Genomic DNA, 26180 nt, shown 5'->3' with positions numbered 1-26180 from the left:
CACCTCGCAGCCCGCACACGGCGTGGGCGCTACACAATCCCGCCTCGCGAGTCAGTTCCCCGGGCTGCAACTCAGAGAGTCAACCCAACGCATCCCGGGGAAGCTGCGGTGGGAGCTCTGCCGCCGCCGACTACCCCGAGGTCGGCCGGGCCGCGGAGGACGGGAAGAGCTCGCCTTGGGGCAGCGCGCTCACTTCAGAAGAACCTCCGCTCCCAGGACGCGCTCGGCGCCGCGGCGGGGGAAAGGGAACGGCGCTGGCCGAGGCGGGGCGGTGGCCCACGCGAGGAGACGGGAGTCGGCAGACAACCACCGGTCGGCGCCCTCGGAACACGTGAAATTAGCCCCCTTTAGTCTTCTCACGTGGGCCTCGCACGCTCTTCGCCGCGTCCTGCGCACCTAGCGAGCCAGCCACCGCCCCACCGTCCCACCCGCGTCCTGCCCTAAGCCGGCAATCACCAGATATTAGGACCGCGCGGAAGCCGCAGAGAGAGAGAGAGAGGCGGTCGGGTGGCGGTTGGGCGTGGCTTCTCGCAAAGGCGGCCCTTGGGGCGGGGAGAACTACGCAACCGTCAACTCTGGCCGCTGATTGGCCGAGGTGCCTGCGCGGAGTCCGCCAGCGTCTCCGCCCGGCCCGGCCGCTCCTCCTCCTCTCCCAGCCGCTGGGTCCACACCGGCTCGCGAGGGAACCGCTGAGGCGCCGCCGCCCCAGCCCAGTGCGGACGACGAGGGAGAGGGAGGAGGAAGGAGAACACACTCGCTTGCTGGCTCTCACCCGCACGCAGGCTCCTGGAGCCGGCGCGGAGCCCAGGGGGAGGAGCCGCTGCGGGCACGCCCCGCCTCCGGCCCGGGAACACGACGCCGGCGACCTCCCCGGCCGCGACCCGCCCCCGGCCCCGGCCCTGGCCCTCCCCCGGCGGCATGGAGGGGCCCCGCTCTTGACGGCAGCGCCGCCGCCTCGGCCCCCGCCCCCCCTCCCGGCCCCGCCCGCCTGCCCGCCCCCGCTCGCATGTCCGCGCCGCCTTAGCCGAGGATGCTGAGGATGAAGCTGCCGCTGAAGCCGACGCACCCCGTGGAGCCGCCGCCCGAGGCGGAAGAGCCCGAGGCAGACGCACGGCCGGGCGCTAAGGCGCCGCCGCGCCGCCGCCGGGACTGCCGCCCCCCGCCGCCGCCCCCCGCGGGCCCCCCGCGGGGCCCCCCGCCGCCGCCGCCGCCGCCGTCCCCGCCGCCGCCCCGGGGGCTCGGGCCGCCTGTTGCTGGCGGAGCGGCGGTGGGGGCGGGCATGCCGGGCGGCGGCGGCGGCGGCGGCGGGCCCGCGGCGGCGCTGCGCGAGCAGGAGCGGGTGTACGAGTGGTTTGGGCTGGTGCTGGGCTCGGCGCAGCGCCTGGAGTTCATGTGCGGGCTGCTGGACCTGTGTAACCCGCTGGAGCTGCGCTTCCTCGGCTCGTGCCTGGAGGACCTGGCGCGCAAGGACTACCACTACCTGCGCGACTCGGAGGCCAAGGCCAACGGCCTGTCGGACCCCGGGCCGCTGGCCGACTTCCGAGAGCCCGCCGTGCGCTCGCGCCTCATCGTCTACCTGGCGCTGCTGGGCTCGGAGAACCGCGAGGCCGCCGGCCGCCTGCACCGCCTCCTGCCCCAGGTGGACTCGGTGCTCAAGAGTCTGCGAGCCGTTCGGGGCGAGGGTTCGCGGGGCGGCGCGGAGGACGAGCCCGGCGAGCGCGGGGAGGACGGCGAAGGCGAGGAGGACGCCGAGAAGGACGGTTCCGGCCCGGAAGGCAGCGGCGCCGAGCCCCGGCCCGGCGGCGGGCTGGGCTCCAGGGCGCAGGAGGAGCTGCTGCTGCTCTTCACCATGGCCTCGCTGCACCCGGCGTTCTCCTTCCACCAGCGGGTCACCCTCAGGGAGCACCTGGAGAGGCTCCGCAGCGCGCTCCGCGGGGGGCCCGAGGACGCGGGGGCGGAGGTGGAGCCGCGCAACTTTGCCGGCCCCCGGGCCCAGGTAAGGCGCGCGAGCCTCCCGGCACCCCTGTTGCGGTCACCGCCCCGGCGGCCTCCCCGGCCTGGCTTTGGGACACCTCTTGGCCGAGCCTCAGCCCGGCGCAGGTGGCTCGGAGCACCCACCCCGCGGCTTCCAGCCCCGCAGTACTAACTAATCTTCGTTCGGCTGGGCGGTTCAGTTCCAGTCTCCCACCCTCATTCCTCCCCCCCCCAACCCCCCCGCACACTCCGGCACCCGCCATCACAGAATGCTCTAGAAGTCTCTTCCGTGCCGGAGTTGCCACGGAAAACAGGGAGCTCCCAGCACGGTCCCCCTCTCGGAGGCAGGGTCTCGGGACATCTTTGGCTTGGAGCATCTCTCGCCCCGGGTGCCGGGAAAGGCGAGGCGCTGGAGGACTGTTAGCCGCAGCCCAGCCCCGGGCAGCGCCTTCCCTTTCTCGCCATCTGGCGCTCGGGTTCCAGCTTTAAAGCCCTGCGTTAGCCCCTCGCCGAGGTGTTCGGAAGGTGCGCTCGCGGCGTGCCGCCCTTGCCTTCAGCACAAAGGGGGGGGGCTCTCTTCGCCCCGCGAACGCCCGAGTTTAAAGGGGTCGTAGGGGCCTTTGGCCCCTGCTTCTAACTTGATGTTCCTAGTAACAAACCGGAGGTGGAGAGCTGCGAATGGACTCCAACTAGATGACTATTAGCGCAGGTCGTCTGGGTGGAAAAATCTCCCCTAAAGCGGGCTGCTCACGCCCTTTCCTTCTGGCATAACTTATTTTCTATTCAGGCTGCAGTCTTGCCTCTAGATTTGAAGCCGGGGTATTTGTCGGGCCTTTAATGTAGACATAAATGTTGTTTTTAAAAGTTGTTAAACACCGAAGTGTAGTAGACGAGAACCCAGATGAATCATTTGTCTCAAACATCAAGGAAGATGAGATTATGTAGAGCCGTAAGAGCATCTAATAATAATCTAGGCCCAATATAAAACCCCTGCTCGGAACAATTTAATGGAGGAGAGGAGAGTGGGTTTCAGGTAAAAACTGTGCAATAAGAGTAAAAACTATGTACAATAACTTTTCGTGGTGCACAGTTACTTAAAAGGTAGTAATTTGGTTGCAGTGCTTTTCAACTTAGGTGATCTCTAGGGTGATCTACTGGAAAAGGGGATTTTCCCCCTTCCCTTCTTGAAAGTTAATTCAGTCTAAGTATCTGCTGTCATTCAGTATTCTGGAACCCAAGCTGGGCTTTGTATTTCTCTAAGGGCTGTGTGGACTCCATAGCCATTGAACAAGGAATTTGAGAGCTAGAGGGGATTTAGCAATAATGTAGGCTGAGCCTTTCCTTTTTAAAATGAGGCTTCTGTGAAGTGACTCACATTGTAGGGTATATTTATTTTATCAAACTCTGATGTAGTAATGCTGTTAATTTTCTTGGTGAGCTTGAAATTTGGTCATCTGGTGCCTATTTACTACTAGTATGCAGCTGTGTATACTGTTGGTAAAAACCATTTTCCACTCTTAGACTCGTCACCAAATTAATTCCAAAAAGTATAAGCCACTGTCGTTAAATTTGGAGAAGAAAGCCTGAAATCAGAAGCAATACTTAGGTTTTTTTTTTTAATTTCTTATATATTGTCGAGATAACCTTAGATTGTAGATATAATAAAAATGTGTCACGGTGGAGCAGTTACATCATTCCATTCATATCATTCCAGCAAGGGTAACCAATTTCTGATTTTAACTGCAAGGAGTATTTCCTTTAAATTTTGCTTGTAATGAGAGGGTTTGAAGGCGACTAGAGAAGGGGAGAGAAACGTGCAACCTAGAGTAATGAGATTTTTCTCCTGTCTGCAGTGTGTGGCCTTTTCTGGCATCCAGTGAGTGCTGGGAGGAGTGGGCAAAGTGAGGTTGGGCACCCTGCCATTAACTTCAGCACATCATTATTTCTCAGGCAGTGCCCTGTGCTGGGGCCATCAGTTGAAATGGGTGAATAAATCATAGGGGATACACGTACTACAGGTGACGCTGAAGCCTATTTTTAGACCCTGGTGGCCTGATGAACTTTTTTCTTGCTTAGCTTAGGGTTACCGTAACAAATCATTCACGTCTCATTAAATTGTTCTGACCCCGCACTTTGCGCTTGTTAGCGTGGACTCCGTGGCCCTCATCTCTGGCTTGTTCTGGCCCTTAAGACCTTTCTGCGGATCCCGTTGCCCCCAAGCTGTCACTCTAAAGGCAGCTGATGGGGGTGAACAGATTTGCATTTCCATTCGCTGCAGTCCAGACCAGCTGGTCATCGGCCTTCCGCCGGCGCCGGCGGCGCGCTCCCGGCAGGAGAGGGCCCCCCTCGGAGTCTGCAGGGAGGCGCCTGAGTGTGGCACGTCTCTCTCGAGGGGACCCCCGGTCACGCGCCGCCGCGGACTTGGGGACCCATCCCTCGGGCCACCTCCCCTCCCCCACCCCTCCCCGCAAGATGGCGGCTGCAGCCGCCCACGTGACTGGCGCGCCGGCCCCGCCCCCGGGAGGGCGGGCTGAGGCCGGGCCGCGCCCCCCGGGGCTCCCCGAGGCCTCCGCAGGCCTGGCCGGGGCGCGCGGCCGAGGGGAGAACCACGTGGACGCTGTGCCGCGAGCAAGACCAGGGGAAATTCGTGCGGCAGCCTTTCATTGCCCCGGAAGTAACCTTTTAGACACGTGTGTAACTTTCGGCCAGGAATGCTTCAGTTTCTTACTACTCTGATCCATACTAAACGCACATGAAGTGGAATTAGTTTCCTTTTTCATTAGAATAAGTGTGTTCAGCCCGGAATACTGTTTCTGGATCTTTCAAGACTTGTATCCGATCCCTAATATGCAGCAGCTTCTCTCAAAATTTTCTGTAAGAAACGAGTAGAATCTGTGCTTTAGTACGAATTTTATGTTAATTATATGCTTTCAAGTTGACTAGTGCCAGCAACTGTTCAGCGACATACCGTCGTTGCCGTGGAAATAGTTGAGGTGACAGCCCACAAACTTAACTAATAGAATCTGCTCGTGAGCTCGTTCTTTAGAAAAGTGAACGAAGGTTCAACAGGTAGATTTTTATATTTAAAAGTAACGTTTCTCGAGTTTTCTTATGTGATTTGGATAATGTTTGCGATTTAAAGTTACATTGGATTACAACTTAAATAGTGCCTTTAGGAGACCTGTGTGTAAAGTTCATGTTCTTCAACTGCTGTGGACTGCCAGTCACTTACAGAAAATTAAACATACAATATTAAGTGTTTTAGGCAACTTGTAATAAAGTTACAGACTGCGTATATAGCATAGCTGAAAAAAAAAATCAGTTTTAAAAATGGGTCCCTTATTATAGGAACCCAAACTAAATGGTGTGTTAACAGTAGCAACAAAAAACTGAGTATTTTAAAAATTGCTAGTTTTGTCGCTGTTCCATTGAAAAGAGGAAAGACAGCCAATCTTTGCATGCTTAACAATGACGTTCTAACTGTTCATCGAAATGGATATTCTGATTTCGGAGATTTAACCCCCAGTTAGCAACGCAAAGGCAGAAAGATATAAAATACAGATTATCATAGTAGTGGTTAGTGGTTAATATTGTTGGTATGGCTGTGTTTCTCTGCAGGTCATGTTTTCAGTGTCTGCAAAACATGTTGCTTGGCAGATAGCTTGAATGAAGCCTAGAAACTGAAAATTTCGGATAGCATTTAGTGTTGTCGACAGTATTTAATGTTGTTTAGACTCACAAAAAAACATTTGAATTCAAAAAAATATTAAGTGGCCATGTGCGCTTTATTTACAAAAATCAATGAAGATAAAAAAAAAGAAAATTTTGCAAAATTGTTGCTTTCTCATGGCACAGGTTAATTAGGTTTGTGGTACTTGACAGAGCAATAATCTTAACGTATTTTAATAGAACACGTAGTGTACTGGTCGTGTTGTGCGTGGAAAAAAAGAGTTATAACCTAAGGGCTCCTACCCTGAGATGACCTGCATGTCTGTGTGGCCGCCCACTCCCGTGAGAACACTGTTAAAATAGGAGAGGAGAGGTCGTTGGTCAGGATTTCTGTTGGTGTTATACGAGGCACTAAAAAGATGCTTTCTTTCTAAAAGTGATTTTTAAGAAGAATGACTCTTAATCTCCCAGGTAGTAAATACTTTTATTTAACTGTTGGCCACTGCTGGGAGATTTTTAAACGAATAGTGTCGCTGGAGCAGTGGGCGCTGAGAAGGCTTTCCTCACTCCTGCTGTGGGGATAATAACAGTACTTATGTGAGACTGTTAGGATTAAAGGACCGAGTACTTGAAGAATAACGTCTGACGCATGATCTTCAATAAACGTTGGAAATTATAGGTAAAAGTTAAGTCTTGTCTGGAGGGTGATGGGAGAAGGGTGGGCATGCCATCTCACAGATTGGGAGTGGGGAGCAGAGCCCGCCGTGCCTCTCATAGGAGATGTCAGGTTGGCTCGGCTCTAGCCAAGTATGAAAGCAGTTCAGTTAATAAATGGCATTTGGAAGAGGCTTTAGAATATCCGAGTTCGTGATTGTCTCCGTAGAAGGAGGGGAGCGACTGGGATCCTCCAGCACTGCGTAGGGAAAGTCTGTCTTAGACCGCACTAGGAGGAGGGGATGGTGGCAAAGGGCAGCAGCGACTTCTTTCCGCAGATTAACTAGTATGGTGTATCTACACCTTTTCCTCTTCCTACCTTTTGGGATATTTGTGGGGGAGGGGCAGGCAGTGTGTCGCAGAAGTTTCCAGAGAGCTTGAAGCCCGATAGCCTGTTTAGCACTGGACTTGGCTTCAGTTCCTGCTCTGCCACCCTGTGCCGTTAACCGGGCTCCTTAAGTCCCTGAGCCTCTCCATCTTATCTCCAGTATGAGGATAATAACTTTCATTTCAGGTTGTGGTGATTGAATTAATGAGATAAGATGCAAACTAACTCACATCCTGTCTTGAGCATGAATTTTCTCTTGAGAATGATGCTCAGTGTATTTTTCTTTTTCCACTAAGATGTAGCCATCCAGATGGTTAAATCAGTTGTTTTCAGGAATGGGCATTTTTTTTTTCTCTTCCCCACTTAAAGTCCCTATGATGTAAAATTTTTCATATTGTTCCCTATTCCCATACCTCTAAATTGATTGGTGTTCAGGAAGGGTGGGTAATTGGAAAGGTAGTGTTTGAGACATTGATTTGGGGTGGTTATTTTTTATTTTTTAATTAAGTAGGCTCCATGCCCATCATGGGGCTGGAACTCATGATCCTGAGATTAAGAGCTTGTGCTCTACTGACTAAGCCAGCCGAGTGCCCGGGGCGGTTATTTTTAATATTTACGTTATAGAGATCCAGTGTGTTACAGATAAAGTAAACCCAAAGGAAGTATTTCTCTGGGTCACAAATTATTAAAATGCATATTCCCTCCGTATTGGACCTAGGGATAGGAATAGGAGACTAGAAGTATCCGCATTTGGATTATCGTTAACTCCCACGCAACCATACTTAAATCTTTATCCGGTCTTCACATTTAGCTAGGAAACCAGTGTATAGTTGAAAGCTATTTTGTAGTTTAAGTTACACAATTTCTTGTTCCTTCAGAACCCAGCTTGGAATCCATGCATGATAAAGGAACGTTCTATGCTTTTTCTATAGAAGCTACTAAATTGGCTGACTTTTAAGCTTATTATTTTTGTCTCTGAGAAGTATTAAACAAAACTTTTTTTTTTTTTTTTAAAGACATGCAGTACCCTGGAAATAGACTGAGCTTCACTTTTATCGACTTGTTTTCATTATGGAGGACTTGTAACAGAGAACGCTCTGTCACAAAAGCCTCCTTTATCCAGTCTCTGTAAACAGTCACTCTAGAAGGGAAATGCCTAATCGGGTGTTTACGTTACAGGTGGCAGAGCTGCTGGGCGCTGGGTAGTCCACTTCCCTCTGTTCTTCCTATGCTCCGGGGAACATTTGGCCTTTAATTCCCCTCTAAATGTCCTGGCTCGTTAGAAGTGTTTCATGCTTATTCAAGAAATAATTGATTTGAGGTCAGATTTAGGTTTTAAAAAGGTCGCTTTGGCAAGTTGTTTGGTCTTTACAAGTTTCAGGCTGCTCAGAATAAAATGGGGGTGCTGTCACGATTCTTGCGTGTAACCGCTGTGAAGGTGAGCCTGATCACGTGCGTGAAAATGCTGGGGAAACAAGGGCAAGTTGTATATATCATTTGATATGTGGATCGTTCAAGAGGGAATGGCACAATTTGGTTGCTGTGCATGAAGAGAAATGGAAAAGTTGGAAAAGATGATAGGGTTTGGGTTGCAGAGGGCCTTGACGGTCTGGGGAGAGGAGTGGGTTGTCAGCACGTGCCCGTGAAGGCCTTGAAGAGGGATGTGCGCGCGCCAGTGGTGGGTCTTCCGGAGGCGTCCACTGACACTTTCATGTGTATGAAAAGCGTGACTCGTTGATTTAAAAAAAAAAAAAATTCTTCGAGACAAATCTGGTTCTCTCAGGGAGAGATTATACTTCTTATCACTCTAATTTGCTTGGTAACCTTAATCCTCCCCTCCTGCCCTGGATCTACCCTTTCCTCATCCTTGCTGGCCATTCTCTTTTGGGACTTTATTCCTGACAGATTGCACTTCTTGGAGCCCTCCTGCCTCTTACCTGTTGGATACACCTGCCAGACATGTCTTCCTCACGTAGTGTTGAATCATCTCACCTGTCGCAGTGACAGAAGGAGCCTGGCCTCCAGTAGGTCTTAGGACTCAGGATCCCTTTCTTCCACTTTTTTCATACATGGCACCTTCCAGTCAGAGTTGGCCTGTGCCCTCACCTCTTGCATGACGTTTTCTGGGATTGCCCCTGTGCTTCTTTGCTGCTGCTGAATTCCAGCAGCGGGTGTATTCTGTGCTGTGATTTTGGTACTTCTGTGATTTTTTTTTTCAAAAATTTTACTTTGAAATAGTTTTAAGCTATAAAATTGATCTTTCCTCCTAGATTTTAAGTTCCCCAGAGGCTTAGGCATCATGTCTCTGTCTCTCTCCTTTTTTTGGTCAGCGTTGCTTATATCATACAAATTCACTTAAAATTTCCTGTGCTTAGGCTTTTCAGATACAGCTCTGAAAAATACCAATATGATAAATTGCTTTAAAACAAGGTGCATCAGAAAGTGGGGTTTTTTAAATCCTGTGTGGCTTCTGTTTCTCAGATACTTTAACATTATTTGCCACTATATAGTATAGGCACAACTTTTTTTTTTGGAAATACTAAAACAAATTGCTTCTTTGGGTGAAGAGCATAGAACAGCATATATTTGAACTGAATCTTCAACAAGTAAAATAGGTGTATTTATTAATTATTCTTTTAAAACCAGACCATTTATAGTCCAGGTTAACTAAGCTTTTCTTGTATGTGGGGTGTATACATCGGTGGAAACCTATGGGATGATGTTTGATAGAATGGAAAAAGTCATAAAATTACAAACCATTTTCTTATTTGAGTAGTTGCTCGTAGTTGATCTCCAGTGTAGGATTTGTTTGAGGACTGGTAGGAGCCTGATACGGAGCTAAGGCAGTACCTTGCTTAGGACCAGCAGTTAAAAACTTACTTTGGTCACTGAAGTGAGCCGTCTGCAGTTTAAGAGTTGGGGAAGTTTTGTGTTTCTTGTTAGAAATATCTTGTTAGGATAGTAAAGAGGTTTTTGGGGAGCGGAGTATCAAATTATTGAAATTTACTGTTGGTCCCAGACAGCGTGACAGCACGATCATGGGTGTTTGGAGAGTGCTTCCTGAGGAAGGGGCCGTCATGCTTGCAGAGAGGCTGCCTGATGAAGGAGCGGTATTGTGTGGTTTTGTTAGTGTAGGGAAGGTACCTGCCTGATCAGGTGGCATTAAACACAGTCCAGTGCAGTGTTTCTCAATCTGTCTTACTTCCCAACTGAAAAGTCCCTCACTGTCAAGGATCCATTTTAAACTGAGCTTCCATTTGTGCATGCTTCCAGGAATGTGTCCCCTCTGGAGCTGAAGGCCATGGCTCTGCTCAGGAGCTGGGAGTCCCTGCAGTGCTGTTGGCGGTCAGGCTTCTGAGCCTGGGGCTCACTTCGTACCAAGTCCCCCTTCAGTGCCCTCGCTCTCATCTCCAGTGGGGTGGGGCAGGGAAGGAGAGACCCGTTAGCAGGCACCTACGGGCTGGGGAGGAGAGGCACATCCTCTCGCACTCATGCCCGTAGGTGTCTTCTTTTCATCTCACGCGAAACATCTGGCAAAGTGAGGATTTAAAGGTTTGGGGGCTGCTAGCCCAGAGAGGTAGCAGTTCCTTGTTCTAGGGGACAAGAGATCTTTTCCCTTCTGTAGCAGGAAAGCGGAAGGTTGGTTAGGAAAGGAAACACAGATGCTGGTGCTAAAGAGGGGGACCCCAGCTTTCGTCTGGGCTGAGAAGCTGTTCCACGACGCCCCTCTGCCTTCCGTACATTTGTCATATGTGGTGCAGCACAGTGTACAGGGCCCACCCGTCCACCTGTCAGCTGCACATGCCACCTACGGATGGCGCTATTCAGGTTGAAGGCAGCAACCTAAAGGCAGCTTTACAAAGCTAGTGAAGTTTTCTTGGGGGTGAAAACTGCTGCTTTCACTTGTCTCCAATTCTCTACTGCCCTCCTCCCTAGTAGGCTTCCGTATCAGCATTCTTTTTTTTTTTTTTTTCAATGTTTGTTTATTTTTGAAGGGGAGAGAGAGAAACAGAGTGGGAGGGGTGGAGGGGCCGAGAGAAAGGAAGACACAAAATTCGAAGCGGGCTCCGAGCTGTCAGCACAGAGCCTGATGTGGGGGTCGAACTTGGCAAGGTGTGAGGTGAAGTGGGACGCTTAACCAACTGAGCCACCCAGGCGCCTTAGCATTCTTTTGCCAGATTCCTTAATTGCACATCTTGCAAGTTCATTTGTCTGGAAAAGACAACTTCAATAATTTTAAATTTGTATAAATTCACAGAGTTCAGCAAAATACACAGAAAGTTACAGTGATGTTTCCATCTGTCATCGTATCGTGTTCCATCCACCCAGTTGCAGTCCACCCCTACTCTGCACCAGTCATCGCTATTAGTGCACAAGTATCACAGTGAGGAGAACTTGTGTCGCTGCGGCCAGGTCTGCTCTGGGAGCCGTGGTGGCAGAGAGTACACTCGGGTTCAGTGAACTGTCTGCGTCCCCGCCCCTCCCCCCAATTCAGTAGCTGCAGTGCACTCAGCCCGGCTGTAACATGGTTCTTTCTGCCACATTCATCTTGCTGAATCACCTTATCCCCATGCTTGTAGCCACACTACGTTCAGAAGGAAGTGAGCCTGCGATCCTAGCTGAAATGCAGGTGGGCTGTGAGTGGCTGAGTGTCGCTGTCCCTCTCAATGGTGCTGCAGTCCTGGGAGGCACAGCTTTCACACGCTGCATACCAGTCTTGTCTCTTCCTGAGCAGCCTCGGCCTTTCCTCATGTGCTGGAAGGTGGTGCAGGCATAACCTTGGGTTGGGTGCGCTCTTCCAGGGAGCAGATGTGAGGCAAATGCCTGTGGGATCCGCCACAGCCACCTAAAGAGGAGTGAGTAACTGTCACATTCTCCCTGGCTGCTTCTCTCGTCTTCCACAGAAATGGTTAAAATTTGCCATCTCCGTATTGTTTCTAATAACAAATCATTTTCTGACATTCAAAGGAAGGCTTTCTATGAATCTTGCATAAAAAATAACATCTGCTTTAGTCGCAAGCCTGCTTATTGAAAGCAGAGAATTTGAAATCTGTAACTGTATAGCAAGGTACCCCCAAACTTAATTGGCTTAAACCAACACTATTTTATTATTGTTTCTCACAGATGTGTGGGCCAGGCATTCAGACAGGCTGCTTGTCAAGAGCGAGGCAGCTTGTCTCTGCTGCAGGTGTCCGGAGCTCCTGCTGGAGACCGGAGGTCATCTCCGTGTGGTCTCTCTAGAGTGGCATCCTCGGGGCAGTTGCACCTCGTACACGGTGGCTCAGGAGGCCCAGGCTTGCAGGGCTCCTCGCCCTGCCCTTGGCGATCCCAGAATGTTCCTTCCCTTATTCCGCTGTTCATGTGAGCCTCGAGAGTGAGCCCCAACCCGCTAGCTGGGGAATTAGATCCACCTTTCAGCGAGAGGGGTATCAACGTATTTTTAGCTATATTTAATCTCCCACAAAACCTTAATAGGACGTTGTTGTATAGTAATGTTAGCGATTCTCCATCTCATTTGATGAATGTACAGACATCTGAAGAAGTTAGTACATATTTAAAAAGCTGAGGCAGTCTTAATTTCTGCTTTTTTTTTAGACTACAGATTGCCTTGGTATTTTTTAAATTTATTTTGAGATAGAGAGCGTGAGAGGGGGAGGGGCAGACAGAGAGGGAGACAGAGCATCCCAAGGAGGCCCCGCACCGTCAGTGCAGGGGCTCGAACTCCTGAACTGTGAGATCATGACCTGAGCTGAAGTCAGACGCTCAACCAACTGAGCCACTCAGGCGCCCCCATCTTGGTATTTTTTAATTTAGTCTACATCAGGGGACTAGAGGAAACATGTAGAAGATTGGTAAATGAGCTAAAATAAACTCCCATCTACAGTTTGACTTTTGTTGAAGTAAAAGGAGGCCAGTGTGACCTTTGTTCTCATGGTATGTTACCAGAGAAGAGTGTCTGTCCAGCCACTTGACTCAGACTTTCCCTACGTTTGAGACCTTGCACGTCTATCGTTGAGAAGGACATACACGTATGAAACAGATCTGAGTAATCTCCGGGACGAGCGAGCTGTCCAGCCCGCCTGCGTTACGTGGCGTGGATTTGAGCTAACCAGGAGCTCTTAGTGCTGGCCTGCCGTAGACAGAAAAAGCTTTACTCGGATGAGTTACAGAAAGAAGAGCATACACAGCTTAATGTATTTTGTGTTCCCATGCATATTTTTGCAGGTTTAGAATTTTTAAACTTCATCTTCTTAATCCAAGCAGAGAAAAATTCTCCACTTGTCACTTGGTCCTCACACTTCCATCTAACTAGTCTTTGTAGAATGCCAATTCTGGCATGACATCTATCGCATGTTTTCCTGGGAATCTGAACTTGATAGAACGAGTGGGTGTAATTCCTCTATAAGATTCCGTTAAGCCAGTAGTTGTCAGATTTTATGGCACCCTCCCCCCACTCAGTAAAGGAAGCATACGTGACATGTGGCAGTGGGAGACAGCAGAATGGAGAGCCATTCACTGTTGAGATTGGTAAACTTGATTTTGACCTCTATAGCTCATGAGACATTAGATTATAAAATTTATAATTTTATTATTTTAATAAAAATTTAAATAGTTTCTAAACTTAATCTAAATGCTCTAAATGGTTTTATAGTGCATGCTGACATTTGCAAGGGGTGGAGCTTAATTAGTAGGTATTTCGTGGGTTGATGAACTTATGTCCTTAGATAGAAACTCAAGCTCTATTTTTCTCCCTAGGTTATTAAATAAGAGGCCTTTTCTTGGCTGTAACTTCAGACTTTGAAAATGTGATTTTGATTGTGAAGCAGACTACTTTCTCATGTTTATTTCATATTATTTCTAGAGGCAACATAATAAAATTATTTTAAACATTTTTTATTTTTTCTTGTAAAACACATAGAACATAAAATTTGCCATTTTAACACCTTTTTGAGTATACAATTCAGTAGCATTAAGTCCATTCGCATTATTGTGCAGACATTGCCACTAACCATTTCCAGAACTTTTCCTTTATCCCAGCTGAACCTCTATATCTGTTAAGCAAATACTCCTCTAACCCCTTCTTTTACTCTAGGCCCTGGTAACCACTATTTCTTTCTTTTTATTAAAAAAAAATTTTTTATTGTTTTATTTTTGAGAGAGGGAGACACAGAGAATCTGAAACAGGCTCCACGCTCTGAGCTGTCAGCACAGAGCCTGATGTGGGGCTCAAACCCACGAACTGTGAGATTATGATCTGAGCTAAAGTCAGACGCTTAACTGACTGGGCCACCCAGGCTTCCCCCAGTAACCACTATTTCTGCTTTCTGTCTCTGATTGTGACTGTTCTCAGTACTTCATTTAAATGGAATTATACAATATTTGTCCTTTTGTGCCTGGCTCATTTCACTTAGTATAATGTCCTCAAGATTCATCCATGTTGTAACACTTGTTTTTTAAGCTGAATAATACTCGGTTGTGTGTATATGCCCCATTTTGTTTATCTGTTCACCCGTCATGGGGCATTTGAGTTTCTACCTTTAGGCTTTTGGGAGTGATGCCTCTATGAAAAAATTATTTGTTCAAGTCCTCGCTTTCACTTCTTTTGAGTATACACCTCGGAGTGGAATTGCTGGATCATGTGGTAACTGTTTAAGTTTTTAAGAGACTATGCTGTGCTGTTTTCCACCGTGGCTGCTCTGTTTTGTACATCCTTGCCAATAGTTGTTGTTTTCTGTGTTTTTGGATAATAGTCATCTTAATAGGTGTGAAGTGGTATCTCATTGTGGTTTTGATTCCATTTCCCACATGAAACTTGTGTTTTGCATATTTTGCTTTTGTATTTGAAAGTACTATTTTTAATTTATGAATCACATATGAGCAATGTAGAAAAATATCCTATAAAAAATGGTCGACGTAGTCCACTGAACTTCTTCCAGCTAACATAGGTATTTGAGAGGATTACAGTGCTTTATTTATATTGATTTGTGAAGTCTTTACAGCAGCGTTAGGCCAGTGTGGTTTTGGTCCTTTGCAGTAAATTATTATATGGTCTGGAATAGGATATAGGTAAGTTTGTTGTTGTCAGAAGAATTCTTGTGTCTTCCTTTTTAAAATCCGTAATTTTGAAAACTGGTGAATGCCATCATGTTAAGTATTTTGGAAGTTCGATGTTGATGAAGAGATCTTTGCTTTCCTTCTCATTAAGTGGTTCTGAGGAGACAAATACTTATTTCTTTGGGTTTCTACAGGAAGACGAACTAGAAAGCTGAAGCTTAGCTCCCAGGAGGATCTGATGCGATGTTTTATTCCCAGAAATAGAGCTGTCACTGGCAGCCCAGACCGAGGGTCAAGCTGGCACGCAGGGTTAGACAGCAGAACAAAGTATTTTCGTTAGGATTCTTGGGAGGTGTGGGTCTTCATTCCAAAATTTACACAATTTTTAAAAATTATTTTATAGTATTTATTTCAGATTTATGCAATTGTAATGGTCTCTTGAAATGGAGGTGGCTTTGGTCTGAGTAGTATTTTGAGATTCTGAACGTGAAAGGGGTAAGATGTGAGCTGTGATAAAGAAGTGTTACAACGTTGTTTTATTTTTTGGCTTCGTCTGCGGGTTGTAGTAGCAGTGGTCCTGGGGAGCCGTGTGCAAGGTCAGCAGGCCTTTCCGGTCCCAAGCAGCCGCTCTCCTAGGAGGAGGACTTCTTAAGACTTCCTCCACTTCGCGGAGGACGGTGATGGGGCTGAGCAAACTCTGCGCACCCGGTTGCCGTTAGGTGGCTTAACGTTACTAACTTACTACAGCAAACACACTGTCCACACACATTCTTGTTCAGGAAGATCTGGCAGACATTGATACTAACTAACCTTCTGTGAAACTTTTTCCTACCAGAGTCATCTTGTTAGATTATCACTAAAATCAAGTAGTGAATAAAAATTGCTTAGTAATTAATGTAAAAAATACAATTCCTACGTATATGGAGGGTTAGCATAAAGGAGAACATCTTTTATATGTGTTCCTTTGATTCTGGTCACTTTGGTTAGAATTGACATCATTGGGAATTCCAAGTAATAATGTGCAATATGTCCCAAGAAAACGGGGACAGTAAATATTCTAATTGATAGAATGTTACTATAAAATGAAGAGAACTACTGATGCTTCTCCTTTTCCTTACTCGTGACTACCTTTTACAGTTTGTGCCTGTCTGCCCTTAATGTGTAATCACCTATTTGATCTCTAACAATTGCGGTTAAGATAGTTTCTGTTAAAAGTAGAAGACCTTACTCTTGTTTATTTGTGTGGAGGTGTCTATACTTAGTCTGTGCAGTGGATGAACACATGCCCCTCTTTCTTCCCCAGAGGGACTCCGCGCACGGTGACTACCCGCAGAGCGAGGAGGCCCGTGTGCCAGAACACGCCCTGATACCTCCCGATGGACTTCCTGGGGCACCGCACAGAGCCCAGCGAGAAGGTATGTTTGTGCCCACCTTCCGGGGGAGGCTGCAGAGCGCTCTTTACACTGGTGAACTCGAACTCCTCTCTCCCTTTTTGGAATAGAGAAACCCCACAGGTCCTAGGTTTGGCTCAAACGCCAGTTCCCCACTTTTTTGAGTCTGCACCTGGGCTCCTGCTTGGCAGCACTTGGCCCAGCCTGGCTCGTGCTGACCTGGTTCTGCCTCGCGGTCAGTTGTCTTAAATCTAGTCACCACTTCCGGAGGGCAAAATCCTAAATATGTTCCTAAAGTACTAGGGATTGTGCTTTATCTGGAGAATGTGCTCAGCATCTACTGAGAAAATAAACTTTGCGGAAGTTCATCGTAAGAAAGTGAAGCGATGCCTTACAAGTCTCTGTCCCCTGCGGTGATGCAGTTTCATGGAGGCCTGGGGTGGCGGGGTTGAAAGGACATTGTCCTCTGTGAAGAAATGAGTTCACATACTCACTTCTCTTCATATTCGGAGAGTCCGTTACCCCGAGGGAATGATTGTTGAGGGGAAGATAGAAATGGAAAGCGTAGATGCCACTCGGGCAGCCTCGGATGTGTGCGTCCCACTCGCTTATAGCAGCTTCGCACTGACACCGTTTTGTCTCCTTTCAGTCCCATCAGTAATCCTTCTTGTGTTCTGCGTTTTTCCTCATGCAGGAAAAATTAGGTATGAGTGCTTAACATTTAAAAAAAGTTTACGTAATTTCCTGTTCAGGCCATTCAAGACCGTTAAACCATAGATTTATGGAACCATAGGAACCATAGATTCCTTCAACCAGGCTCGCTGCATCCGTGAGTGACCTAAAGCAGAGTTTGCTTTCACACTGAAGGTCTTTTTTTGTTTGTTTGTTTAATTAAAATATTTTAGAAGAACAAAAGACTACATCCGAATGCTAACAACCCAGCCCATAACGTGGTACTATAGATGATTTTTCTTATGTTTTTTATTTTTAAACAAATGTATGTAATCTGTGCGTCTTAGTTTTAATGCATGAGGGTTGAAGGGTCTCTTGTCACCAGCCATTTCGCACTGTACTGTCGTCTTCCTCCTCTTGATTCGATCGGTCATGAGAGGCAGGGGTAACTTGAGACCAAGGCTGAAGACCCGGCCATGTTCCCTTACACGTAATGCCCTGGCGGTCCCCTGCCCCTTAGCCCGCTGATTGCAGAAGTGGAGCTGCTTTGTATTTCCGAATATACATCCATTCAGATGGGTTTTATTAAATAGCATCGTCCCTTAAAAAAGTTATTAGAAAAGTGGCAGACCCGACCCTCCCATCCCCTCCCCTCCCCTCCCCCTTAGCCACTTTTGTGCTGCTGCTGTTCAGGAGTTTCCGGTTGCACCTGGCCTTTGAGAATTTCTTTTGTTTCCACCCTCAACATTTCTCACCTACTGAGGGGGAATTATTGGAGAAGCAGGCCACCAAAAGCTATATATTTGGAAGGTTGGCACAAAATACTGGTAATGGTATCTCCTCAGTCTGTTATGAATGCTTATCAGCAAATTACCGTACCTTATGTTTCCTGCTTTCTCATTGCCCACTGTCCCTGATCTAGAACAATCTTCATTCTTCCTGTACGTTTCTGTTACTTTTTGTCTTCTGCTTCATTTATTTTAACTTCTTCCTCTCCAAGTAGATCCCTTCCTTTCCTTCTCCATCTCCCATCCCCTGAATTTAACACTGACTTCAGTCTGTGGAGTCATTCTCCTGATGTCTTCCCTGTGACCTTTATCATGTTCATTACTGCCAGTCTCCGTATTGCTTAAGTGCTGTTTCTTCTATTTATACCCTGAGCAACAGTTTTTTTTTTCTCTCCCTTAAGTCGTTATATTATGGTTAGTAGACTGGCTCTTTTCAATTTGTAAAGAGATTTACTTCCTGAAAGATGATGTTTTTATTTAATTTAAGAATAATTTCATGTTTATTTTTGAGAGAGGGAGAGAGGGCATGAGTGGGAGAGGGTCAGAGAGAGAGGGAGACCACAGGCTCCAGGCTCTGAGCTGTCAGCACAGAGCCCTTTGTGGGACTTGAACCCATGAACCGTGAGATCATGACCTGAGCTGATGTCGGACGCTTAACCGACAGAGCCACCCAGGCGCCCCAAGATGATATTTTCATTAAAGGATGTGTAACATGAGTAATTTGGGGGATTGCACATTTGCCTGCTTCATTAACAAGCTGATTGTCTTACCTAGTTCAATTCAGAGTTCCTAATGTAACTTATGACCATGATTTTATCTGTGTAATACATTGTAAAGAATTTTGCTAGAATGAACCTTCGCAGTTGATTATAATGTTTGCAATACCACTATGTGATATTAAGGGTCATGTTGAACAATTTTTAAATTCCTAGTTGGAAAGAACTTTTTATCAGTTTAATATATTACTTTTGAAGTTTTTTTTTCAATTTAAACAAAAACTAGACCTCTTTTAGTTTATACATGCCAAGCAAAAATAATTGAATAAAGTGCAGTACTTGTGGTAATTTTAATAACAAGCAGTTTTGAAGATTATCTTCTAGAAAAAGAATTTTTATCGTAGTTGCGTTTTTATTTATTTTTTTGGTGCTTAGCGGAATGCTTGAAACTAGGCACTCAGCATGCTGAGTGGATATAGAAAAAAATATATGGACGAATAGCACGTTGCTATGCTCCTGGATTTTTTTTGGTTTTATTTCATGGTTTAACACCAGTAGGAAAGATGAAGATGAAGAGCTTCATCCTTGAATGTTTGTCAAACCGGGTAACTGAAGCACGCGTCTGGTCTGTGGAGAGCACGTCAGCATGTTTTCTTTCTTTCAGCTGTGCACATTGAGAAGATAATGTTGAAAGGAGTCCAGCGAAAAAGGGCTGACAAATACTGGGAGTACACCTTCAAAGTAAGCCCCTCTCGCCCCCGGCGGGCGTCTCTTGTGCCGTGTCACATGACCTTGTGGGAAAAATGAAAAGTGATCTTTGGAAAAACTTCTAGCGGGCTTGCTAATTTAGGAAGAAGCTGTACGTATACAGAAGTTTGTCTCCGTTAAGGGAAGGTGCTGTTTTCAGTAGGTACTGCATGGTTTGCCAAGTTTTTAATCGTATCACATTAAAATTGCTCTGATGATTGTATTCAAAATAAGTAAGAGCCTTTAATTTAAGGTGGAAGTTGTATCTTTAAAGGTAAAAGTAAACATTTTCACTAGTATTTTTTAAGTCAAGAGCACGGGCATGGTCTTTTCCTGGCACGGTTTTTCCCTGACATTTTTCTCCTCCTCTTTCTCCACGAAGGTTTTATTCCCTGGCCTTTGGTGCCTTGTCTTCTCATCTCTAACTGCTCTCCTGTCATTCTGCCCTTCAGACAGCTGTCGAATTAACCATAGAGTCTGCTCTGTCACTCCCCACACCTCCTCCTTGCCTGTCGCCTGTAATGTGGATTCCTTGTCCACATCTATCTTATTCTTCCCCGCTTGGGCTTCACTGTCTGGCCCTTTCTCCTGACGTTGGACTGAACGCCTTGAAGCCAGACGGACCGACGCCATGTTTCTGTGCTCCCTCATTTCAGTTCCTCCCCGAAGGTATTGCTTGCCACACTTTAGCTGTACCTTTGTCATGAAGTCCTTTCTGATCCTCCAGCAGAATGTGTTTCCGCTCATTCAAGGCATACTGCCATCATAAACTTTCTAGATTCTTCTATTTGGATTACGTGTTTTTCCTCTCGAGCTGGTTAGTATCCTGTGGAGAGCAAGAATCTTCATTCTCTGTCATCCCACTATACCTGACTTGCTTAGTATGTTTGGTGAATGAACTCTGTCTTCTGCTTTGTGGGAGACATAGCCTCAGTTTGCAAATTTTATATCCTTATCTCTGAATGTTTAACTTAACATTTTTGTAACATGTGGCGCAAGCCACTGCTCCCTCCGTTTAGTAACACTAGCTCTCCTTTTGTTGCTGGAGCTCTTAGCTTGTTCCTTCCTGAGAGCCTTCGTCCTCCCCAGCTCAGCTCTGGAACAGTCTTCCGCGGACCATGGCACAGCTCACGTGTCTTCAGCTCCTAGGCTGGCTCAAATGCTCCCTCCCGCGAGGTCTTTCTTGGCACCCTCTCCTGTGCCACCCTGCTCCTATACCACGCCCCATTCATGGGCTCTGGAGCCCTGATCCCTGATGGGAATTCTTACATCCTCACGTGTTGTTTTGGCCCTCACACGCTAGGCCCTGACCTCAGCCAGCAGAGAGACTTCGGCTGTCCTGTCCCCTCTTGTGTCCCTTTCACTCAGAACAGTGTCTTACATAAGTAGCTGCTCAACGAATGTTGAATAAGTAAAAAACATTTAAAAGATGTGCCAGTTAAGAATGATATTTGCTTTAAGGGTTGGTAGATACGATTTGGTATCTGTTCTTAAATATCTGATTAATCATGGTGTGATTACTTGATAAGACAGGTTATTTGCACAGTTCGAGTGTCTGCTTGGCTCAGATAATTGTAACATAGACATGGATGGTGGGCCACCATCAAGGCCATGGAATTGAGTACCTAAGAGGTAAAATGGCATAATAGATTGCAGTCTGGCTCTTCTGCTCACTTAGGGTCACGTCTAAGTACATTAACCATTTTGAGTTTTAGTTCCTCCATCTGAAAATGGAGGTAGTCAGATCAGCCCGCCCCCCCCCCCACTTTAATAGGATTTGAAAGAATTGAGATAAAGATGAAATCTCTTTATAAGCCATAAATCCCCATAAAAATACACTTTAGTACCTACCAAAGAAGAACAGTAAACTCTAGTTATTTCTCTGAAGAATTGATATAAGTTCCAGGAGGTACAATTTTAACCCTTCTTGGCCAATAGATTTATACCATCAAAGTGTCATCTTAGAGTCCTACAACTTCTCCCTTTTGAAAAATTACTAAAATACAATCATATTTTTAAAGACAACTTTTTAAAAAAAAAACATGTAATTTGAAAGGAATTATTAATAAGTTTTTTGAGTAGAATATGTCAATGTACAGTTAATTTTAATAGTTTTGAAGAAATTCTGACAATGCCAGGTTAACTTTATATTTCTAATTGTTAATTTCAATAAAATTTAAGTAAGGCCCTTTGTTTTATACATGGCTTTTTTTCAGCCGGTTCCCGCCTAAGAAATAACCATATAATATGTGTGTTTTTTTTAAATCAGGTAAATTGGTCTGATCTTTCAGTCACAACAGTAACAAAAACCCACCAAGAACTACAGGAATTTCTACTGAAGGTAAAAGTATAGATTTTGTTGTTAAAATGATTTTTATGTAATACATAGAATCTAAAAACCTCAGTATCAAAACAGACACCAGGCAGATTTAACCACACTATATAAAGGGTGGACTTAGTACTCTCCATTGCCTGTAGAAAATGTCATGTTATTCTAAACGTAAGTTTTCTTACATTACTGATATAAGGAAACCAAAGATTTTCCACATTAAAAAGAAATGGAACCTTATTCCGGGTCCTTGCCGAGGTAGAACTGTTAACGGTGGCTGCTTGCAAGGGCACTTCCTGCGCACGAGTGCAGGCTTGTTAGGATTTGTTGGGATTCTTAGACCTCACTGCTTGGCTCTTCGGCTCCCTCTGTGTGGATTTCTTTAAACATGTGTCCATTGATTGGTTCTTTGAGTTCCGGCTTCCCCCAGTGATTGGCTGTCCAGAGTATTGAGAATCAGGGATCGTGGAAACCTCTTATACAGACTTGTAGAAGTAAAAAAGGTATCTTAGGTCATTTTGTTCAGATTCTTGCCTGTTTCTTCGATGTTAATTTCATTTTATTGAAGTGTGTGTGGATAGAGCTAAATATAGAAGAGAGGAAACAGGCTTCAATGGTTAACCAGTACATTTACTATTTTACGATAAGCAAACAGATTTTAAAATTTGTCGCTAATAAGGAGGTAAAACAGAAAGTCCAGAAGGAGGGAAATTTTCCAACACAGTTACTAACTTTGGGGTCAAGGTGTCATGTAGTTTAATTATGTAGCTATTAAACTTCAAGTATTAAATTTTCAGGACAGTGCTGGTTTTTAAGTCGTGGGTCTCTATTCTTAAAGCTAAAAGACCCTCTTCATCCCCAGCCTGCAGAGCTGCGAGCAGAGTGGTAGGTGCTGGCTCTAAGGAGGACGTAGCTTGACGGACCGGGGGCAGCTTGAATATTTTCCTGCAGCTCATTTTAAACTGGGCCCCCTTGGTTCAGGGCTGAGAACTCCTGCTGCTTCTATAATGGTGACCTAAGTGCATATAAAGATGGGGGAGGGTCGTTAATTTCCGCCTGCCGAAGGTCATACTCTTGTGACAGCGTGTAGACAGCGTATGACAGCTTGTGGCGGCTGTAGACAGCGTGGTGAGGAAGGAGAGCGAGTGGTGGGAGGAGCAGGTGTGTGAGCACGGTCTTCACGGTAGAGGGGCAGCCGGCTCCCGGCTTGCAGTCTGCCTGTGGGAGGGCTGCCCTGCACCACGGCCACATGTGTGCTTACAGAATCTCTTCTCTTTATATCTGACTCGTCCATCTCAATAGAATAAATCTATCAAGGTTTAAGGGCAAGTAGTCGTGAACAGGTGTCATTTGGGTCAGAAAGCAACATGCTTCGTTTCTTCTTCTTGCGTTCCCCTTCCCATAACAATTCTAATGCTTGAGGGTAAGTTTGCAGGGATATAGAGCTAAGGCTGACCTGTCTTGCCGTGGGGGGGGGGGGGGCAGCGCTGCCGCCTGTCAAGGCCGGTTACCTCACGTGTTGGGGGGGGTTGGTGGTACCAGCCCGTCCTGAGTGGTGCTCAGCGACCTAAGGAGAGAGCACGTGACCGACTGCCAGCCTGGGGCCTGGCACCAAGCAGGGTCTCTCCTCTTGGGTTTCCCTAAGCTTCAGCTTGTTCTTTGTCTTGACAGATTTCATTTTTTCAATCCTGCGATTTTTCTGAAAGCTTAAGTGCTTAAAAAAAAAAAAAGACAGTCCCCAATAACTGATTCACTCTTCAGAATCATGGTTATGATCCTCCCAGTTAGCCAAGATTTGAATATAGAATTTTTCTAAAGTAAGACAGATGCCTCATCAAGTTATATGAAATAATTGGCAATGTTGTGTACTTCCAGAGACTAATTGCCTATCATAAAATATCCTCACAAGTCTACCATATCTCTTTCCTCCTTTTTTACCTTCCTTTTAAAATCATCTACAAAAGTTAAGAGCAAAAAGTGTCCTTTTGACAACCTATACGGACTAATAACCTTTAACTTTTGTAGATGCTGTTTAACTGCACTTACTGTTCGCTGTAATGTGGAAGAGTAAGTTTGAGGTCAGTGCTTTCCAGTCCCTTTTCCCTGTGTATGTGGCAGCCTTTGTCCTTGCATCCAAGCCCCCTTCCCCTGCTGCTGCTCAGAAACTGCATCTGACACCTGTCTGTTTCTCACTGCGAGAATGGTAGCTCCTGGACGAGCATTTGTTTCGTCTTCCACTGCTGTGGCCGCAGAGCCTAAAACGGTGCCCAGGGCAGGGTTGGGATTTGAATATGTGTTGATTGAAAGAATGAGTGGTGAATGAGAAGACTTAGAAAAAGTGAATTGTGATGGAGTTCTGTAGATGGTTCTCCATTAGGCCCTCCACGTTTTTAAAGAGAAGCTTGTAATGGAGCGGAGAAAGCCCTTCTGGCAGGCTGGGCTGGTGCAAGGCTGAGCTGGGGCCGGGAGCTGGGAGGCTGGGTCCTTGAAGGAAGACTGAGATGTGAGGAAATTCAGAAGGGACTAGAATAGAAGAGACATGATTTAAAGCTGTTTTTTTCTTTTAAGCAAACATGCCTTCCTCTAGGACTGGAAATAGTCCTTGGAAATTGAAGATAAAAACCACTTGAAAATAAAGCATTTTGCAAATACTGATGACTACATATCCGCACTCTGCCCAGTCAATGTGAACCGTCATTGACTAGGTGAAAATTATATACTCTTGCCTTCCTGCACTTAGAAGAACCATCGGTGATTAGATAGTGAAAATGGACTTCTCTGCTGAAGCTGGTTTTCTCGGGCTGTGTACAGATGTTCAGGAAATATGTTTAAAATGGGCAATATGAAATATGCTTGGTGTCCGTCATCTGTATTAAAATAGTATTAGGGTGTAAATATTGAGATTGTCATTTCTTTGGGAAATTTGTAGATGCAGAACTGGTTTCTTCCTGTTAGTGATCAGAGTACACGCTGTCCACAGTGGTGCATGGCCAGCAGCACCCTCAGCCTTACCTACCGTAAGGCTGGATGAAAGATCCAGGAAGAGCTTTCATTCTGACAAAACATCTTGACGCCATCGCCTCACTACCTAACATTAGTAATACTTGATGCTGTCATTGTTAACATTTTCATTTCGGAATCGTTGACTCAGAATGCTCATCTGTCAAAAGAATGCCTGCGTTGGGTTCTCCAGTTAAAGTTCAACATGCAGACTGACAATTTGTGTAGATTGTTCTGTTCCTGTAGCAGTTCGATACCATGTGAATGATTCTACTCTTAGTAGAACTCTTAGTGCCAGTGCCAGTGCCAGTAAGTCACTCATAGTCCATTGTAGAAACTATGGGAAGGCAAGTTTGAAACATCAGAAAGCTAAATTTATAAATCAGTTTATTAGGGATTTTAAAAAGCTAGTTAATAAATAGTATGACTTAAATTTTGTATTTATTTATTTATTTTAAATGTTTTATTTATTTCTAAGAGAGAGAGAGAGACAGTGTGAGCAGGGGAGGGTCAGAGAGAGAGGGAGTCACAGACTGAAACAGGCTCCAGGCTCTGAGCTGGCAGTCAGCACAGAGCCCGACTCGGGCCTCGAACCCACGAACCGCAAGATCATGACCTAAGCGAAAGTCGGGCGCTTAACTGACTAAGCCACCCAGGCGCCCCTTAAATTTTGTTTTTAAACAAAAACTTTCTTGGACCAGCAATGGTGTGTGTGTGTGTGTGTGTGTGTGTGTGTGTGTGTGTGTGTGGTTTCTGGTCCATTGCTCTGAGTGCACCTTCATCATGTTGAGGGAAAGGTTACTATCCCTTCAGTTAGTGCTTTTTATATAAGTAGGATTGAGAGTTTTTACCCAATCTTTCACACCCACTTCTTTCTTTGGTGCATAGCACTGGTGGTCTGACGTTGCCTGGGATTCAGATGTGAAATAGGAGGCACTAAGGTGATAACTGTAAATGCAAGGATAACACTTCACAGAATACTATTTGAAGACTAAAATAATTGTAGCTACTCTATGCAGAATGTTCCATTTAACTAAAGAACCTTGGTGTGGGTGTTATTTTTGTGTGGCATGTGGAGCTTAGAATGTGAGAGGCATGCAGGCGTGTCCCAGAAGCACACTGAAAGCTGCCAGGGTTATTCTGCACACAGGTTATCCACAGATCCCTGACGTGCGCCCAGAAGGCAGAAGACCCTTTCCTAGTAGAAAGGTCTATGCTGCTTCAGTATGGGGCCTATGTCACAGAGATTTAGAGAGGAGCTACTTTGGGATGATTGCTCTCTGAGCGAGAGATACTAGTCTTCCCTTTATGTCTCTGGTTTGTGACATACTTAGCAGTAAGTGAGAAACTTAACCTTGGCCTTGCCCTTTTTCTTTTCTAGCTCCCAAAGGAAGTGTCTTCGGAGAACTTTGACAAGACCATCTTAAGAGCCCTGAATCAGGGTTCATTGAAAAGGGAAGAACGGCGACATCCTGACCTAGAGCCCATCCTAAGGTAACAAGTTTACCTGATGCTGTCACCACAGCGTCACAGACAGGTTCATGGGCAGCGGAAGACTTAGAATGGAGTGTAAGGGAGAGGACAAGAGATTTTTTTCTGTGGAGTACTTTTTAAAATGGACTTTTTATCCATGTGTTATTTAGGTCTAGAAATCGCAAGCTAATTACTTTTATCATTGGACTCGTCGGCTCTCTGATATCAGGAACAATTGCTTCTAAAATCTGCAGACATACAGGGAACCTCCTGTTTTCTCCATAAAATATTTATTGAAAGGGTTCCTTGTCCAAGTGCTCAGCT

The 26180-nt window shown here is 46.2% G+C and overlaps 1 protein-coding gene across 1 annotated transcript; it reads left to right on the top strand.

Annotated features, from left to right (window-relative positions):
- The first annotated feature begins 692 nt into the window (after positions 1–692).
- LOC120230783 (zinc finger CCHC domain-containing protein 2-like) lies at positions 693–25882 on the top strand. Its single transcript, XM_039230524.1, has 5 exons — positions 693–1996; positions 16044–16155; positions 18972–19048; positions 21324–21395; positions 25765–25882. Exons 1-5 carry the CDS (start codon positions 1031–1033, stop codon positions 25879–25881), a joined length of 1344 nt encoding a protein of 447 aa, XP_039086455.1. The 5' UTR covers positions 693–1030; the 3' UTR covers position 25882.
- The last annotated feature ends 298 nt before the right edge of the window (positions 25883–26180 follow it).

Source organism: Hyaena hyaena, unplaced genomic scaffold (genome assembly GCF_003009895.1).
Source record: "Hyaena hyaena isolate Hyena2069 unplaced genomic scaffold, ASM300989v1 scaffold_47, whole genome shotgun sequence".
Taxonomy (NCBI): Eukaryota; Metazoa; Chordata; class Mammalia; order Carnivora; family Hyaenidae; genus Hyaena; species Hyaena hyaena.
The sequence above is the reverse complement of the archived record's forward strand: the minus strand, read 5'-3'. Positions and strand labels throughout refer to the sequence as shown.